This window comes from Caretta caretta, chromosome 8 (genome assembly GCF_965140235.1).
Source record: "Caretta caretta isolate rCarCar2 chromosome 8, rCarCar1.hap1, whole genome shotgun sequence".
NCBI lineage: Eukaryota > Metazoa > Chordata > Testudines > Cheloniidae > Caretta > Caretta caretta.
In genome coordinates this window covers 79,235,331-79,255,947 of record NC_134213.1, presented here as the reverse complement: position 1 = coordinate 79,255,947, position 20,617 = coordinate 79,235,331, and the positions used below count along the sequence as shown (strand labels likewise).

The following is a 20,617-nucleotide window of genomic DNA, read 5'->3' as shown; positions in this document are numbered from 1 at the left end:
AGGTTTAGAAAACCTGTTCTATGAGGGAAAGTTAAAAAAACTTGGCATATTTAGAATTGAGAAAAGATGACTAAGGGGGCCTTGATAACGGTCTTCAAATATATTAAGGGCTGTTATGATGAGGATGATGATCAACTGTTCTCCATGTCCACAGAAGGTTGGACAAGAAGTAATGGGCTTAATCTAGAGAGAGAGAGATTTAGCTTAGATATTCTGAAAAGCTTTCTAACTATAAGGATAGTTAAGCACTTGGAACAGGTTACGAAGGGAGGATGTGGCATCCCTGTTATTGGAGGTTTTAAAGAACAGGTTAGACAAACATCTGTCAGTGATGGTCTATGTGTACCTGGTCCTGCCTCAGCAGGGGGGGATGGACTAGATGTCCATGGAGTCCCTTACAGCTCTTAAAATTCTAGTTGAAAACCCCCAGCCCTGGATAGGTGAAAACTGATTAATTGCAAAGGGAATGGTGTTGCTTCTGAGAAAGTGCTGCATTCAACAATGTACCATTGTCCTTCCAGATGAAGATACCCTGAGATTAGGTTTGCAAAAGCCACTGGCATCATTACATCGTTTTTTTCTTTCAAATTATTGTTTGCAACAGCCATAAGCAATGGAGAATCTCTTAATTACACATGATATTCAAGTTCACTGTAGGTAACAGAAATATAGTTTTTGAATACATTAATAAGGTACATTCTGTGGCTTAAGTTTCTGTTGAAATTTATTATAAATAAATAAAGACAAAGCATAAAAAACTCACCTCAAAACCCATTTCTCCTATAGGGCCAGCATCACCTTTTTGTCCTCTTGGGCCCTAGCATTAAACAAAATCTTCTGTATGTATAATTCAGTTATATTTAGGAAATACATAATATTAACCATATAATATAATAGACTATTTAAATGTATCATGTTTAACTGCCAGCTGGCATAATCAAGTATATCTTATTTTGCTTCATCACTGTGTTTCCTTCCAAATTCTGTGACTGATGTTAGTCCCTGTAAGAGCACATTGTTAACAGCAGTGAAGACTTCATTGCCTCTCTTGACATAGTCTAAAAGTAGATTTCAGAAGGATAGCACTGGTCTCTCTTCTCTTGAACCAGAAGAGAATTCTAATCTAAACTATATTCTTCTCTTGATTAATGGAGACTTTGTTTAATTAAGACTTATTTCATTCTTTGTCTGGTTTGTTTTGCAGAAAAGCCTACAGTCTGGTATGGAATTAACTGAAAACAACTCCTGTATGTTTCATTTTATGGATTTAACAATGTTTACACAGGACAGTCACTGAGGTGTAAGGGACTGCAGACTGGAGCCTTTCTGGCAGTTTCAGTAAGTAACTATACTATGAAGCAGTGTTCTTGGAAGCCAATATATTATAAGTAAAGACACTGTAACATCTAAGGGAAATGCATTTCTAAAGCAGTGTGCGTGAACTAAGCGTACAACTCCAGTTATCCATACCGTGTAACAGTGAGATTTGTGTGCCTAACTTTCAATTAGAGTTAGCTTCTAGACATCTAAGAACTCCACCCCTTGGCCCAAACTCTATAATAGGACAAACCAAAACCCCGGATGTAGTCATCCCTGATCTCTGGGGACATTCAGAATCAGATCCAGACCTGAACACTGTGGTCTGGACCCATCTATATTTTAAAGAAACCCCTTCAATGCTAAAGTAAACAAGATTTTTGGTGCTACATCTGTATGTGCAATATAAGCCTTCCAAGCAGCTAATTTCTCTGTACACCTTCTCAGGACATGGATTGCGCATGTGGTCTTGCTGTTCCTGTTGACTTGCTTGTATTAATAAAAGCAGCCTTTTCCTCTTTTCTGGCACTGGAGCTAATCAGATATTGCTGGGAAGATTTCAACAGCGGTATCCTTAAATTACTCGGCAATGTCATTTAAGTACAATCAACAACTAAGAACTGCAATGAATACATTATTAGGGATCTATCCAGGCTGAACCAGGATTGCCTTGGTTTTGGCTTGCAGCACCTCCGTAGTCTTCCTCAGCTTTACTGTTATAAATCTTAAGTCTGATTTAGGAGCCAAACATCTCCCCATATTCCCACGCAGCTCAGACTGCTGGCTTGGCAATATACCACTCCCGTGGAACACCAGAAGCCAAACAAATCCAGGAACATTTTGAATAATGCTGAGACTGCTTTCAATTCTAATCAAAAGACAGTTTGTAACCAATTACTGTACTAACAGATGTCTGACACTTAGGTGAAATGAATCCTTTACTTTACATTAAACAAACTAAATTAAATTGCTAAACAAACTTAACAATTTAAGGATTTTTCTCTAAAAATATTTCCTTACTTTTTGCAGAGAAGCCAGTGACAGGGCCTCTGAAGCTACCTTACATGCAGCAACTCACTGACTGAGGAAGAAGGCAGACTGCTTGGATAAATCCTCAGAAAAAAACATTTTATTTTGCAATATCCTGTGTCATTTACTTAGCCCTCTTTGAAACTATACACAACATTTTCCAACCAAATCCACTTAAATCTCTGACATAACTATGCAAATAGTCAACTCCTGGACACAATTGAGACTTTTCTTAATTGCTGCATTTCACTCATAAATGCTACAATGATCAGCAGAGTAGAAATGTAGATTGATTAGAGTACAGCAGATGGCTTTAGATTACATAAGTGTGCTTGCTGGCCCATATATAAACATGCAAATCAGGCTCACGCTGGCAGTATAGTGGGAGGATGAACTACGCATACTATGCTTTAGAATTTGTAAGGCTCTCAGATACCACAGATTGGAGCAAAGTATAAATTGCCTAGGCTGGTAGGTGAGTTAGACTAGATTAGATTAGATGAAAGACACACAATGAAGGGGATCCAAACTAATAATAATATACATGAGAATACACAATGTTTTGTGGAGATTTTCTATAAAGTGAAATCTATTTGTTTTTATAAGATAGCTATCTACTTTCAGCAGGAAGTGAGTTAGAATATGTAGATTAAAATGTATCAAAGAAAATTTACTTAAATTATTTATCTTAGGCTGTCAGAATTTTTCCACTGTTTTAGCCAAAATAATTACATTATGACCACCTGCAGGCATCCATGTCATCCTATGGAATTTATAGGCATCTGTTCAGCACTTGAAAGAATATACAGTACTGTAAATCTTAAGATTATATCAACAATGTACTTTTATGCCATTTGTGACAAGAAGTAATTTTTCATAGGCAATAAAAATAAAATATAAAAAGTTATTTGACAAGTTTTTATGTTTTGCAAAATAAAATGGCAGCCTTCTAGCGAGTCCCACCAGAAAAACACACACTACTGCATTATATTTATAAACTTGCGACTTGGCTTTAGAGTTGTTGATGTAACAGCATTCTTGCCGTGTTTATACCTTCCAGCCATTGTACATAGTTACTGCCTCTCTATATGGTTTTTTGTTATAGTATTAGCCACATAAAAGTGTGGGGGGCTTTTTAATAATAAAAATAAGAACAGCAAACCATTCAGGAAAAGAATGCCTGAAGTTTATTAAAACAGACTCTTTTTTGTTAGAGCAGTAACCTGCTAAGTTAATGGGGTTCCAGAATAACTAGCATAAAACTTGGCTGAAAATAACAAGGAAACCATCAATGTCTATGTTTAAAGTTCTATTTACATACTATGTCATATAGTATGTCTGTCTCTAAGTAGTGTGAAGTCACATAATATAATGGACCAGATTCTGCCACTGTTACTCATGTTGAGCTACCCAAAGAAAGGGCTGCAGAATCTGTTCCAAAGTAGTCTTCATGCAGTTTCCAAAAGTAGTGATAGTTCCAAACCTTGATAGAGTGGAAGTTGAGTTATCAGGAAATTAAGTACAATATATAAAAAGCTTTATTAGGAAGTATGGTGATCAACTTACTGGCTCTCCCATAGGGCCTCTGTCACCCGTGTTTCCAGGAGGTCCGGGTAAGCCCTAAGAGAAACAAAACCAATAAGAAAAAGATCTGTTTCAAATTCTGTAAAAAGCCACTTCCTTCCCACTTCTGTACACCCAGCAACTCCCTCAAATAATCCCTCTAGAAACGTGCTTAGCCTTCTCCTTTGTGATCTGTGTTATCACGCCAGCTCTTGTGATTCATGAGTGAGCTGAAGCCTGCTTGTGCTTCATTTATTTGGGGGTGACTGGTTTGCTGATTTGCCATTTCAAACCTTAACAGGCTCCTTACTTTTCATGTGACCTAACAGTGTTAAGGGACTCTTTGTCCCTCAGACAGTATATGTGGGATTAATTGGACAAGTCTCAGGCTATACACCATAGCAACACACGCAAGTTCTACTCAACTGTTTGACAGAACCCTATTTGCATCCATGAAGAGGAGATATAGAAGCATAATGGCAACCTTTAACACTCTGCAATAACTTCACTTGTTCCTACAGACAATATCTCTTCAACCTAATGCTGTTTTGCTTTATTTGTTCCTTTGGTATAAACACCAGAGTCCATGAAGAAATGAAACATTGAGCTCTCTAAATTATTTTTTGTCTGTCACAGATCACTAAGAGAAAATGCCCCTCAGATTCATTAAGGGTCCTTGGGAACAGAAGAGAAAAAAACAGAAGAGATGTTAGAAAGCAAGAGGCAGCATCCACTGTGCTGCAGCAGTAGAAACAAGACACATTCCTGCCCTATTGTTTAGACAGGTTTATTGCCTGCCTGGGGAATAAGACATAGTCTGCTTAGAGTCACTCATGGGACTTCCTTAGCTATTTCTTTGACCCTGTTTGGCAGATGAACCCATCTTTTCATCCAGTGTGGTGGTGCCCAGCAGTTGTAATCTCAGAAGTGGGTATATTGTACATGGGAGTTTTGTGAGGCCACACTCAGTTTCTCAAAATCCACTCTGAGTTTGTAATCGGAGTCATTTATACATATACGAAATAGAGTGAGCTAAACAAAGGCAAGTAGAGTTAAATACTCAGTGTGTTTATTGAGTCTGAAACAGAATTTAGACTTAAGTGCAGCTATGTAAAACAGAACCCTTGGGCCAACCTACCCTGCAGAATCAGCCATAGTTCACAGATTAATACATCAGAAATGGGGGTTTCCTCTGCAGCAGGGGTGCTGGAAGAATTTGTATAATGGGAGTGCTGAGAGCCGTTGAACCAAACTGTGAACCTTTATATGATGGAAACCACTTCAAGTCAGGGGGTGCGAGAGCACCCCCAGTTCCAGCACCTATGCACTGTAGTGGAATTAAAGACTATCACCAAGTAAAAGGGAATATCAAGAGAATACCATCTTGAATTTATATAGCACCTTTCATCCCAATGGATCTTCAAGAACTCCATAAATAAACTGAATTACATCTACTGTGTATATGTCACAGAATATCAGGGTTGGAAGGGACCTCAGGAGGTCATCTAGTCCAACCCCCTGCTCAAAGCAGGACGAATCCCCAGTTTTTTTGCCCCAAATGGCCCCCTCAAGGATTGAACTCACAACCCTGGGTTTAGCAGGCCAATGCTCAAACATAGAGGTCACCCGGCACTGAAGTGACTTCTGGCTTGAATGACTGCAATATCAGGCAACAGTGTAGAACAGGAAATAATGAATAATTCCATACCTGACTGAAATTGAAGGGGCAATTTCTACTCTGGCAAAAAATGTCATGTGGTCCTTCACAACCATGAGTGGTCAGGACCTCAGTTTTACATCTCACCTGAAAAAGGATGTGGTTTACAACTATGTGAGATTCCAAATTTGTTGAAACCCTAACACTTAAATATTTAAACAGAAAGTTGCTCAGCAACTGAAGAGAGGTCGGGCAAGGTATCTTCCTTGTCATTCTTTTCCTTCTCTTATTGAGGGATGCCATTTCCTCAGTGTGTTTTCTATATGACCTCTCTACTTGTCAGCAACCACTGTGGCTTCATACTCCCTCCAAGTGAATGGTGTGACATGGTACACACAATACTCTGTGGAACAACTGACGGGGGCAGCAAATTTCCAATTCTCTAGACAAACAGGCAAAGCTATGAAGTGGCCCTGATTAAAATGGCAACCAACATTATTAGTCTTAAGTACATAGCATTGCATTGCTAATATGATTGGTATTATTCTCTTGCCTTTGATTTTTCTTACTTCTTTTCGATTAGCTCACCACCCTTGAAAAGTCACGATAGTGTGACTGGTCTGTTAAACATATTACTATAGGAAAAGGTGTGATTTTCATAGAAGTTTGAGCTTTGTTCTCTTATGGAAAAGCTTTTTTATTGGTATACAGTTCAAAGGAAAGGTGTCCTAACATATAGTTCCAGTTATGTTTATATGACATATTTTATCCCTGCAATGATCACATAACTCTACGGTAAAAGGTATAAAAGTAACATTTCTTCTATACCATTGCTGCTTTCTCCTCTAAAAATGGCAATAAAACTACTCTAATGAGCATGGCAACTTCTAGCTGTCTCCCACAATTATGCAATAGTGATTTCTTCTGCTGCAATGTTCTTTTAAATTACATCTCACAGACAGTGTCTCATCTGAAAGATTACATTTCTAATAATAGACAGGATTACTATCAGATATTCCTGGGTTTCATTCCCGTAACTGCCACTGTTTGACCTTGAGCATGTCACTCTACCATCTGTTTACGCATTAGTTTACGCATCTGTAAAACTCAGATATAATGTCACAGAGGAATTCTGATGCTTTGTAAATTGATGTTACTAATATACCTGAAGATCCTCAGATGAAAGGTTCTATACAAAGTAAATGCAAACCATTATTCTCAGAACTCAATGACTAGTACAAAGAAAATAATTTCGCTTGCATTTGAGTGTGAAGCAAGGTTTTTTGTTTTGTTTTGTTTTTTGTAGCAGTGCTATAAGATTTCAGTACTTACTGGTACTCCTGAATCACCCATTTCTCCAGGGTTTCCAGCCTTGCCCTGGTCAAATAAAATTATTAAAAGAGAACGCTGATGTCAGATAAATTCCAAACCAACGTCAGGCAAAAATTCCTAGTGGAGAAATTAGTGCCTAATGCCCAGAACATTTCTGATACTTACAATAAGTCCATGAACACCCTTTTTCCCTGGATCACCGCTTTCTCCCTGACAAATAACGAATGATGAATGAGTTCAGTATGAATTTACTAGATTTGCCACACAGAACACTACACATGTAGAAAAAGAAAACTACCATGGGCTAAATTGTGCCATCATTTACACCAGTATAAATGTACAGTAACTTCACTTAAATTGATGCATCTACTATGGATTAAGTCCAGCGTGAACGAGACCAGAATTCAGATCTACATGTCTACTATATACATAAAAATAAGAACCTCAATGAAGCAAAAAATTGTGAGTCCCTCACTGAATTAATAGCAAACTCAAAACTATTTCATGGTGCCCTTTACTTTTTTTTCTTTTTTCTTTTCCATCAGTCAACACCGTATAAGCGTCCTCTGCAGTACTGAACAAAACAAATAAATAATTACCTTAATACCTTGTGCCCCTTGTTCTCCTGGAGGACCATCTAGACCCCTGGGACCCTGAAAATTAAACAAGTGATTTCTGGTTTTAATTATAAACTACTGACAGTAACTACTATAGAGGTTTATCAGAAAGATACCACATCAGCTGTACAACTGAATGGAAAACTACCCATTCTCTTAGCATGGAGCTCTGAAATTCCACATGACGAAAAGCACTTTTTATTTTGCTAAATGTGAAATAAAGCATCAACTATTATAAAATCAGTTTCCAGCTTGCTGTAATATGAGTCTAAAAAGAAAGCCTTTACTGTTTAATATTTAAACAAGATGTTTAACCTGCTTGAAGGCAAACTCTATTTCTATGCTTCTAATTTGCATATGCATCTTACTCACATTTTGTGCAGACAAACCTGCATTTGCAAGTACAACTGGTTATTTGGATGCTCACATCTGGTCATGTTGTCAGCTGAATGTGAAAAAATTGGTCTGGGACTGAACATCTGGCCTTTCAAATTTAGACAGTACAGTTCTTCTGATGCTAAACCAATATAAAGCCAAATAGAAATGGTGAACTGTTTTTCAGCAGGGGCTTCCCTATTTCTAGATTAACTAGTGTCTCTTGAAAATTGAGATTTTGTAGTACCAACATACGAACAAAGGATAACTTACAGTTACACTGTATATTTCATTATAATTCATATCTGTAAAATGGGAATAATTATATTTATCTCCTTTGTAAAGCACTTTCAGATCTACAGATGAAAAGTGCTGCATAAGACCTAGGTACTATTATTATTATATATTAGCAAATGTTTAAATTAAAAATATTCAAAAGTGTTTGTTTAAAATTAGGCATCTGAGTCCGTAAGTAGGCATCTAAATCAAAGCAACCAAAAGTAGATAATGACCAAAAAAGGCAAGGGATATCTCATCCATACTGAGAATGGAGGATGTTTTTATGATTCTAAACATTAGAACCATTTGCATATTGACAATAAATTTAAGAGAACTTAATACAGATATAGAACAAGTAAATCACGACCACCAGATCTTCATCAGCATTTAAGGACTTGATGAATTATTCTCTTCAGATGTGGTCAGAACAGTAATATTTCAGGATGTTGTATTTAATAACATGGATTCAGTTTTCTTAAAAGCAAAATAAGATCTGCAGTATCATACAGCAAAGTGAACTGAGGTGTACAGAAGAAAATGTTCTGTAGTTTCAAGTGCACAGAACATGGCTGAGTAGCACTTCCAGATAGTCTAGAGTTTCCTACATTGTTGGCCACTTGTTCTTCAGATCGCATGCTACATTGTTCCATCTAGACAGTCATGCAGGATTTCTACATAGTCACGAGAGCGATATTATACACAGTATTTTTCTCGTTAGTAATTCAAGGACTCAGACGAAAGCATGTTATGTAAGACTCAAGACTGCGAACAACATGCTGCAGCTGCAAGCAATGTCTAAGTGTTGCTCTCGGTCGTCACACTTGTATGTGGTTAGGAGAGAACAGCTGGAAGACCCTCTCCTTGGGTACCTGGGACCACCCTGTTCTCAGAAGAGCACTATGTTTAGCTGGTTTTGCCTGGCTCACTTTCTCTCTAAAACGTGTCTGACTCACACGTGTTCCTCTTGCATCACAGAATTCTGTTTGATCAGACTTGGATTTAATAATGTAAATCAAGGTCTAGATCAGGGGTTCTCAAACTGGGGGTTGGGACCCCTCAGGGGGTAGTGAGGTTATTACATGGGGGGGGTCATGAGCTGTCAGCCTCCATCCCAAAGCCCGCTTTGCTTCCAGCATTTATAGTGGTGTTAAATATATAAAATGTGTTTTTAATTTATAAGGGGGGGGTCACACTCAGAGGCTTGCTATGTGAAAGGGGTCACCAGTACAAAAGTTTGAGAACCATTGGGCTAGATCCTGACAGGTGCGGTGCACCCAACTCTCTGACACTCGAGAGAGTGACAGGTGATCAGTGACTCTTGGGAACCGAATGTGCTCAGAATCATGCAGGATGGGGCTCCTAAACTGCACATTTTATGAGAAAACGGATATTCCCGCACTTCTGCTTCTGGCAGGAAAATGAAAATCAATGGGAAAGGTAAGTTGGCTAACGTTTTTGAAACCCCATTAGTTTTTGGCACAGGTTTGGGGAGCAGTTCTTGTATTATTCCAACCATCTCTCCTGCCCAGATCTAATAAACAACTGAGCGTAGAATGATGTGTAATGCACCAAACAAATCACTCAGTAGGTCATATGTAACTTGAACTCTGATTCTGGGGCCAACCTTGCTTCCGCTGACAAAACTCATTAAATATTGCATGGCTGGGCACAAAACCAGCCTTGGTATGTACTTATTGTGGAAGGTGATTAGCTATCATGGTGATAAAAACCTAGACAGACTGAGAGATAGGGCTGGGGCACCTGTGCATAGCTGATTCGCTCTTAACAAGGCATTTAATATACTCTACAACACAGAGAAAGGTAAAGTCAGACACAGCGAGTTGTACTTGACTCAGAAATGCCAGCTATACATCTCAGAGCTCAACTTAAGCTTGCCTTATCCATCTTTTTCTTGGGCCCTTGACTGAAATCAGGCCTCCCAGGAGTGGCCGTCATTTTGCACACAGCAAGTAGAACAATTACAACAGAAACACCTCTTTGACAGAGAGAACATGCTCACGTCTTCTCCTACCTTCTTTCCAAAGCCACATAGCTCTCAGAAATGAACAACGAAAAGAAGCTTTGTCCGGTATATATGGTTTTTCATCAAGTAGGAAAATCTAATCTATAAAATTTTCCTACCTAAAAACACAAATGCACTGGGAATAATGTATGTTTTCTAAACTGTTATAAAGAGCAAAGGAACAGAGAATGTGGAAGTAACTTTCAAGGGAAAATGGGAGTAAAAGGGTGAACAAAAGTACACGTCTCCTTGCCGGAAAAAGGCCTGATCCAAAGCAGACTGAAGACAATGGAGAGGCTCCCACTGACTTTGATAAGATTTGGATCAGACCCAAAGATACTCTGATTTTAAAAGGGAGCTTGACCTACATAAGAGTACATGACTGGACTCCATGTGAACTTATATAACTTTTTAATCCTGATTATTAAATTATTATACAGTATAATTTAGAAGAAAGAAAAACATCTTCATCTAATTAGATTCAGCAAAATGTCTGATTATTGCCACTACTTTATCACTGCCTGAGTTCTAGTCTAACATTCTTTGATTCCTAACAGCCTATACTCCCCACAACAAAATGTTTCATACATTTCCACAGGAGAAGAAAAATAATCCTACCAAAAACTCCTAGGATGCCCATAAGAAGATAATTTATCATTTTAATGAAGGAAATATAAAAACAAAAGCTAAATTAAATCCAACTCTGGGATTCCCAATGCATCCTGTCCTGCCTGTGTCTATTTTTCACATTGTAAGCTCTTCTTCACCTTTGGTTTGCACAGCACCAAGCACACCCTTACAACTATTCAAATAAATGGTACTCATTACAGAGAACTCTCAACTAAAAGTCATGTACATTCCTAAGTGTTATTATAAAACCCACGTATCTACTTACACAACATTCATAATTTTACTCTTCTTCCCAATGTGTAAAGCAGTCTTAGTTCCATATTACCTTGTTCAGAATTGCTTGCTCATGTCATCTAATGCATGCACACTTGCTTGGAATGCATATATAGGGCAGGCTGGGTAGACTTACTGGAAATCCTCATTTGTCTGACTTATCTGATAGTAGTACCAGGTGGTACTCAGACTTTTCTAAGGGAGAGTGGAAGAAGGAGACACATTAGTGATGGAGAATCCCAGACAGGGCAAGTGGACAGGTCAGTAAGCTGGGTTGGAAGAAGAAGGGTTGGAAGTTGAAGGGAGAGTCAAGAATGCATCACACAAGGAAGCAGCCAAATAAGCAAGAGAAGACACTGGAAAGGGGGAAAATCAGAATACTAAGCAGAGCAGTTGCAGAATATAGAGAAACTAAATAGGGAGGGTGTATGATCTGGGGTACGTCATGCACACAATTTTTGCTGGACATAGAGCCACCACTGTTTTAAGTTTAGGTGACTTCAGTTGTCTATTCATTAGGAAGAACTTAACAATTGCTTTGATCATGACTAATCAAATGTCAGCTAATCAAAATAAAACTTGGGGGCAAGAACTAGAAGCCAAGGACTAGGTTTTGAAACACCGTAATTTAATTATTAAATGAACACAAAATAAAGGAAATGAACATGATGTCCAGTGATACTAGGTATTGTATTAACCTCTTGCCTGCCACAGGGCAAAGAATACGAATCCAAAGGAAGGGCAGTTGTATACTCTCTATCAAAAGCAGAGCATCATTCCTATAAATACTACTGTGTGACTCATTATTGGCACTGTTGAACTCGATCAGATAGAATTAGTATCATTCCCTGCAGTAGCTAGTGCAGAAGGAAATACACACAATTTGGCTGCAGTTATTTAATATAGGCTACATACTGTACAAGTCTACGAACTGCAGAGCTGGGCAAAACAGCTGCCAAGTGATCACTACTGCTTTTTTTCTTTCACATGAGTTCAGCTTTATTTTGAGGAGGGAATATATTATCATGCATGTTTATGATCATTTAATCATAATTAACCAAGGAATATTTGCCTGACAAAACAAATAAACAAACAGCTCTCTCCCCCACCCTGTTTCCTAAACATAGGAAAAAGAATGAACACAGCATACTCTATGTTTTCCCCCCACAAGTTTAATATGCAAGAACAATGGAAAGTTATATCAATTTTAAAACCGTTTGCCTTGAACAATTAAGGATACACACTTACATTCAGCCCTTAGTAACGTATCACAGAGTCCATCTGATTTTTGTCCACATGCACACCGATCACACGTTCTCTCCTGCTCTCAGTTCAGTACTATTAAGAATATACTGAACCCATCTCATCAACTCACATAGTTGATATCCTTATTCTTCTGTAATTTAGGTTCATAAGACCAAATTCAGACCTAGCTGGAGTGAGTGCAACTCTATAGGCTTCAATGGAGTTGCGCTGCTATCCCCTTCCCTGACTTTGGCTCATCATTTGCATGCATCTTAGAAAGGCTTGAGTTTGAGTGACTATAAAATGTTTATTCAAGGTGGGACATATGAATGTCTCCTAACCTTTAACCTACTGAACTTCACTCTGAAAGATGTTAGTGGCTAAGAATGGTGTAATGTATAAGAATGAAAATATTTCTCAACAACTTCTCATTCTTCTTCTTACCATTCCCTGCCATGCAAAAGCGATCATGTTTATACAGCTATTATATCATCTTTAATTTGCCAGGACACATCCTAATTAAACATAGGGCAAAGAGTGCTAGCTCAGTGAAAATTCCCCCTGATTTCAATGAGAGTTTTGCCCAGGCAAGGACATCAGAAGTTGGTCCATAATTTATATTTTATCATTACAAAATAAAAAGGGAGACTGGTTATATTAGCAGAAAGGGAAGAGGTTATAGTAAGAACAAAAAGCAGCTCTGGCACCTCATGTTTTAGGTTATGTCTATACTAGAGTGGGAAGGTGCAAATTCCAGCTCCAGGAGACATATCTGCACTAGCTCTAGTATGCTAAAAATAGAAGTGTAACTGCAGTGGCACAAAGAGTTGGAGGACTTGGCTGTCCTGAGTACAACCCTGTCTGAGACCACAGGTACACTTGGGTGGCTATGGTTCTATTTTTGCCATGCTAGCTAGTGTAGCTATGGCTCCTTGAGCTGGAAGTTCTACCACCTGTTCGACTGTAGACATACTCTTAGACTTCTATTGCATAAATCAGCTTGCAGCCCAGCAGTATGGTACTAACAGCTCTTCTGACTGATACCTGGGTACTAGTGAGCAGGCACAGCAGCTAGCAGGAAGAACAGCTGCATTCCTGTAAGCAGGGCCTTTTTAAACTTCCAGTAACACCTCTCCTGGGTTCATACAAGCTCTCAAGTTCACCCATCTTAAGAAGAGTAACCCGATTGACTCCCCTCCTCAAGTACAATTATTCCCACCTCAGCAAGTATCCATGTGTCCTGCCCGAGAGGAGCCACCAGCGTGGCAACCTCTATATTCCCTTGTCACAAGTGCAACATTTAAAGAATAAAACATGGGTTACTGCAGGACCAGAACCAACAGTTCCCATGCTACTGCTGCTGTTCCTATCTCTGGCCTCCCCACAGGTGGCAGGTGGCTTGCCCCTCCACAACGTCTTTAGTTGGGATGCAGAAAGTCTTAAGCACGAAGTGGTGAAATACTGTAGAAGCTAGATGAGACTCTTACTTGGTAAACTGCACACCAAATGGCACAGTAAAGAGAGAATGAACCTCTGGTAGGGAAATATTCAAGCATGAACAACTGATCTTTTCTTCAGCCAGTCAGAATTCCCCCATGTACTGTCTGCATAGCTGGACAGTCTTAAAATTAGACTGCTGGGTAATCTTAAATTCTAAATGGCTGCTCAGGGCTTAATGGTGTATGGTATAAAGCCATTTCATTGTGTAACAATGCAGCAATAGCTGGTCACTGCTCTTAAAACTTCCTATAAATTCCAGCTGTGAAGATGTGATCCGTTCTTTTATTTATACACAAAGGGGAATTTTCATATGTTTGTATTTAACTTTTGCATGCAACTTGCTGTATGTGCCCTTTTAAATCCTGCCACACACAGCTCAGTGTTCGCATACAGCTTTCATTTGAATCCAAAGGTGACATCTTCGGTTTTAAGTGGTCTCTATATATTTTTCATACATTAATCCCATATTGGGCCCGATCCTGTAGTCTAGAATGTAGGCAAAATTCCTGTTGGCTTCAGTGGGGAGGTTAGCCTGAACAAAGACTGCAGCACTGGGATAATTTTGTAACAAGTCCTAATGAAGCTACTTTTAGCAGTGCAGTGTCCTGCTGCCTCCCCACTGCTGGAGCCTTTCCCCACCACCGTGAAAGACTCTGGCAGTGGCGAAAGGCTTTGGTAGGGAGGCAATAGGGAAAGGCTCCAGCACTCCAAGGAGCTGAGCCTTTCCCCATTGCCTCCCCCCGGCAGTGCCTTTCACTGACATGTGTAGCTACATGCTGCAATGTGGATGCAGCTTGTTTTTCGCTGCGGTTTGTAGCTCTACATACCATTCATGTTGTTGCAAGTCGTGTCTCATTAGCTGCTTCCCACAGTTCACTTGATGATTTTCTGAGCTAAATTATGTATGACTGTTTTCACATGTAAATTTATTTAATCAGTTCTGAGCATTTCCAGGTGTTGTGTTTTTAGGAGGACTTTAAAGATTATTCGTTGTTTAGTTAAAAGGTATACTATTATTATTAAATCAACAAATACATCCCCAAATTGTAACATTTTATTTCCTTAACCTTTTAAATCACGTCAACAAAGTAATATTTTAGAAGAATAAATCCATTGTTATTAATGAAGTAGGAATGCAAACACCCTATTTTCATAGGATTATAGCAATTCTCCTTGGTGGGACTTGAAGATGCTTTTGTCTGTGAGCAGTTGAGCTTTAAGTTAATTTTTTTAATCCTGCAACCCTAACTCAGACAAATCTTCCATTTCAATACAAGTTTTATTTGAGTTAGGCCAGCAGAATCAGACCTATAATGTACCAGATTTAAAATGTCCATCACAATCTCATGGTTTTATATGTAGAATAACTATACTGGAACATCTAATGTTAGCACAGGCACTTAGGGTGGACATAGATACTTTTAGAGGAAAAGTGGATATGAGTACATGTTTCAACTCAGCTTCACATATTTGATCAAGTGTAAAAGACTGGGATAAGTTATTCTGTATATCTCATCCTAAAGAAAAGAAAACAGTGATGTGGCATTTCCAGTTAGAAGCATCTTCATAATAAGGTTTATTATTACACCAATTCCTAACTTTTAGCAGAGATTATACATTTTACGTGCAGTATTTCACAAATGGTTCATATGTATTGTACTAGCAAAACAGAAGCAAAATTACAACAGATTTATTTTGAAGGAGGAAACCATAATTGAAGGAAGAAGAACATTATAGGCAAGATATTAACTTTTTCTAATGAAAAAGTAGTATATTCTTAGTACTATATAAAGTATATTTCAAATATATTGGAAATAAATATAAAAACACTTTTTTCTAAATATCTTATGTCATATGTAAGGCAGTAATAATAATGAAAGAAAAATTTAAAAGACCATACAGGTCACATACTTTTATGATGCAAAACAAGTTTACTAAACTTAACCTTCTGTATAGGACCCTAGTGTTAGGACATATAGGTAAGCTTCTTAAGTATTTATCTTTATCCAACAAAAGTTAAAAATCCTCTAACCTTATATTATTCGTAAACTAAAGTATATGAACATTTTCATCAAAAAACTATATATTGAAATGTCTTTTTTTAAAAGAAATGATGTAACAGATATTTAACTGTATGAAGGACTATTTTTGTTTACAGTTCCTGTTACAAAAAACTATTTGACAGAAAAGGATTCAAGAATTTTGGCAAAAGAGACCATTAAGAATTTGTTTTAAATGTTCTCTAAGTAAGATGATACCCTACTTTTCATCTCATAAAAGACCCAGTTCTGTAAGGCATCAAGTGCCCCCTGGTTCAAAGCAGTACATTAAATCTAAGGTGACAGGTTTCAGAGAAACAGCCGTGTTAGTCTGTATTCGCAAAAAGAAAAGGAGTACTTGTGGCAACTTAGAGACTAACCAATTTATTTGAGCATAAGCTTTCGTGAGCTACAGCTCACTTCATCGGATGCATACTGTGGAAAGTGTAGAAGATTTTTTTATATACACAGAAAGCATGAAAAAATACCTCCTCCCACCCCACTCTCCTGCTGGTAATAGCTTATCTAAAGTGATCATTCTCCTTACAATGTGTATGATAATCAAGTTGGGCCATTTCCAGCACAAATCCAGGTTTTCTCACCCCCTCCCCCCACCACCACACACACAAACCCACTCTCCTGCTGGTAATAGCTTATCTAAAGTGACCACTCTCCTTACAATGTGTATGATAATCAAGGTGGGCCATTTCCAGCACAAATCCAGGGTTTAACAAGAACGTCTGAGGAAGGGGGGGGGGGGGGAGATAGGAAAAAACAAGGGGAAATAGGTTACCTTGCATAATGACTTAGCCACTCCCAGTCTCTATGCAAGCCTAAGTTAATTGTATCAAATTTGCAAATGAACTCCAATTCAACAGTTTCTCTCTGGAGTCTGGATTTGAAGTTTTTTTGTTGTAATATCACAACTTTCATGTCTGTAATCGCGTGACCAGAGAGATTGAAGATTAAATCTAAGGTAATGAGTGCTCAGGCCAACAAGAATAAGTAATTAACTGGCTTTCTAAGAGGAAGAGTTCACATGGATCATGTATCAAACCATCACACTATTTTACAGCTTAATTGGTCTCTTTGAAACTGTTTAACTCAATGGAAAAACTCCCATTGACTCAAATGGGCTTTGGATCAGTTCACTGTGCACAAGATAAAAAATATAAGTTTTCACATTTTGCTGATAAAATAGTCTGAACTGAGTTTTATGGTGCAGGAATATGATGATGTTAGGTGTCATGTATAGCTTTGTTTTTCCTCTCCTAAAATTATACAGTAGGAATTGTAATTTTCTTTCACAGCCATTAGAAGGCATTAAAAGAATGCTGATAAAGAAAAATTTTAGTCTGTAAAACACAGAAACACAGTCCATCAGCAGGGATGAGGGTTTGCATTAATATATTTCTGTAAGTAGAGATGGGTAAAGTAAACAAGCAATAATTTTGGTTCTGATCCTGCTTCCAATTGAAGTCAATGGCAAAACTCAAACTTACTTCAATGGGAGCAGAACTGGACCTTGGATTTATTTCTTACTAGAAGCACATGTCTTGTGTGTTATATTTCAGTTAAAATGCCTTGAATCGATATTGATGATGTTGATAACCTTGCAGAGAATTCAAAAGAAGCAATTGGAGGTGATTTAGAAACTCAATTCCTATTAAGTCATGTGCTGATCATTTCTTTAGGTAAAATATAACAATACTACTTACTCTTCGTCCTTTAGATCCCTGTGGTCCTGGAGGTCCTCTTGGCCCTGAAGGACCCTAAGTATTACATCAAGTCATTATTTAATATCCACTACAGAAATACGTCCAGAAGTGACAAGAGGTCTATATTATAGACTACATATAAATTCTCATAGTAGTTCAATATAGGCTGAAAAAAAATCAAGCATTCTCTCTTTCTAAAAGCTCAGAATCAACCAAATTACTTTAGTACAACTTATCCAATAAAATATGCTTAGTATTGGCTTTGTGCCATTAGTATTGGCTTTGTGCTGGGTAAGAAATAATGTGGACTGTGCCTTTCTCTAGCAGCTATTCACATAAATTATAAGAACCTACTACTTTCTCTAGCAGCTATTCACATAAATTATAAGAACCTACTACTGCTACCAGCTCCTTTGGCTCAAGTGGTAGAAACTTGTGTTTTAGGGTGCTACAAGACTCATTTGCTATCCCTGCTGGTGACCCATGGTGGAGAGTGTAACACAGGCAAATGAGGAAGATCCCATTTGTTTTTGATTAATAGTAAACACATCATGCATACTATTATTTGATTTTAATTAAATATCAGCAAAATAAAATTAAAATGGCTACACTTTAAATCAGCCTTGAAAAATTCTAGCTCTGGGCAAGTCAAAAATATAGGTAAAGGGCAGGTGAACAGTATTTGTGCCTGGCTAGTATATTTTCATGACAGTTCTGCAAATAGCCTTAACAGTAACAGAACAAAAGAGTGATTTTTAAACAGACTGCATTTTATGTTAAATCAAAATGTTGGTCTATACTTACAGGCAATCCTTGTGGCCCTAAAGGCCCAAAGCCCCCTGGAGGTCCTGGATAGCCCTAAAATGGAAGTAGATATAGAAAAGGGATTGAATAATTCTGATCTTAATTTGCTGAACTCAAAATTGCAATTTTGGCAGGTAATGGCATTTAAAATAATCCCCCCAAAAGCTGATTATATCATCTTCAGAGTATTCGAAAGAGCAATCCACTCTCCAAGGTCACAAGATATGAATGTGCATCAACAAAAGAGCTTTTACGAACAAAACCAGATTTTCAAATTTCTAAAACAGCCAAAAGATTTCCACCCCATCCCAAAGATAATCCAGTCTGGCAACTCTGATTTGGTGAGTGCCTAGGACACAGCAAAATTATAGTTCTCCTGGATACATGTTGCCAGAGCCAAAAACAGAAAAACTTTACAGTGCCACAATCCAGAACTGGATACATACATTTCAAAGAAGTAATTTAAATTTGGGATGTGTCCCAATTCCAAAGAACTTGTTTGCCATCCATTATCTTCCAACCAGGACTGTGCATAGTGGTGTGAACAGGTGATCATGGTAGACAAGTGTCAGTGGTATTTTGTGTGAATAGGACTGGCAAGGAAAAATTATTTTGCAGGCCCACCCAAGATTGCGAACTCCAGCTCTGGTCCATAATGTAACGGCATGTTACATTTACTGCAAACACTTACCACCCGGCATAGCACTTTCTACCATGACTTGAGTGGGACTACTCACAGTAGTATGCACTATGGCTGATAGTAAAGTGTTAACAGGATTGTGTCCTATACTAATAAATCCTTGTTTATTCAGTTCCTGGCTGAGATCTGTTCCTGAGTGTAAAGTGGTAGATAGAAAGTGAATCCAGTCAAGACAGATTTAATGTTGGTAGGAAGAGTGAAGTGCTTCAGAGAATATCATCCCCTTCCTACAGACTGATCTGGAGCCTAGAGGTCTGCTCGGACTCTTCTCTGCTAATGCACACCTAAAGAGCAACTGCTGCAAAAAAATGTCCATTCTATTGGCTAGAAAACACATCACACCCTATCAGTCTCAGGCCTAGTGATCTGTGTGTTTGTGATTTCCAGCTTGACTACTGAAACTCACTATATCTAGGAATGAAGCCATACCTTCAACTGGTACCAAATGCATCACTCTACTAGGACAATGGTTACAAAATACATCAGCCCACCCACACATCACCCCAGGGCTCTACTCTGTGCATTGGCTTCCCTACCGAATAAAAAGAGCTAGCTTCAAGGTCCTTGGTCTTGCTAGTCAAATCCATCCCTGGAACTGAACCAAGCTACCTGAGAGACTGCCTCGCCCTCCTGCTCATGACCTCCCACAGCAGCTATCATTAAATATAATAATGATGCTGTGAGCAACAAGAGTTTTGTCTTGTTAGAAAAAGAACATTAAAACGAGAGAGGGAAAAATCATGTAACAATGTAACCACCAGTAGACCCAGTATAGGCCCCCCAACTCCAGGAGAGGATCCCTGGCTCTGAATCCCAAGTGGAAATAGGTGCCTCTCTCAGGGTGTGTCGATGCTGCACGTTTCTTTCATCAGCATGTTGTACATCCCCGTGAAACCTCCCTAGCACTGGTACAAATAGCAGGGTCAATGGTGAGGCACAGCTTAGGTGAGTGAAGACATGCCGGAAGGGGCTGAGTATGTAAACAAGTACATCCCCCATGGCTCTCTATTCACCCAAGCCATGCCTCTCTGCTTACACTCCTATTTTTAGCAGTGTAGCGTCCCACTGCCTCCCTGCTGCTGGAGCTTTTCTCCAGTCTGGCAGCCAGGAAAAGACTCCAGCAGCTCCCTGTTGCAGGGAAAGACTCTGGCAGTGGGGAATGGTTCTGGCTGTGGGGAGCTCCTGGAACCTTTCAATGTTGCGTCCCCTCTGCCAGAGCCTTTCATTGACATGTGTAGCTACATACCACAGTGTGGATGTGGTATGTTTTTCATTGAGGGAGGTAGCTACATGCAGTGATGAGCTGCCAAAAGCTGAAATACCGGTTCCTTCAGTCGCTCCGGGTCTGAAGGATCTGCCGCTGAAGTGCTGCCAAAGACCCGGAGCGAGTGAAGGTCCCGCCGCCAAAGTGCCGCTGAAGACCCCGAGTGCCGCCGGGTGAGTAAAAATTAAAAAGAGACTCTCAGGGGAGCCTCCCCAGCTGAGAGCTCAGGCGGGCCGGACAGGACAGTCCCGT

The 20,617-nt window shown here is 38.9% G+C and overlaps 1 protein-coding gene across 7 annotated transcripts in view; it reads right to left on the bottom strand.

Annotated features, from left to right (window-relative positions):
- COL24A1 (collagen type XXIV alpha 1 chain) overlaps nucleotides 1–20,617 on the bottom strand; it is a 246,903-nt gene that overhangs the window by 64,857 nt on the left and 161,429 nt on the right. For all 7 annotated transcript variants that reach the window (XR_012669701.1, XM_075131667.1, XM_075131669.1 and 4 more), the window contains 7 exons: nucleotides 18,402–18,455; nucleotides 17,598–17,651; nucleotides 7,498–7,551; nucleotides 7,064–7,108; nucleotides 6,899–6,943; nucleotides 3,913–3,966; nucleotides 764–817 (listed from right to left, as the gene is read on the bottom strand). Coding sequence is in view for 6 of the 7 variants with exons in the window: in XM_075131667.1 (XP_074987768.1) it covers nucleotides 764–817; nucleotides 3,913–3,966; nucleotides 6,899–6,943; nucleotides 7,064–7,108; nucleotides 7,498–7,551; nucleotides 17,598–17,651; nucleotides 18,402–18,455 (360 nt within the window). In the remaining variant the exon portion in view is untranslated. The remainder of the gene's footprint in view (nucleotides 1–763; nucleotides 818–3,912; nucleotides 3,967–6,898; nucleotides 6,944–7,063; nucleotides 7,109–7,497; nucleotides 7,552–17,597; nucleotides 17,652–18,401; nucleotides 18,456–20,617) is intronic.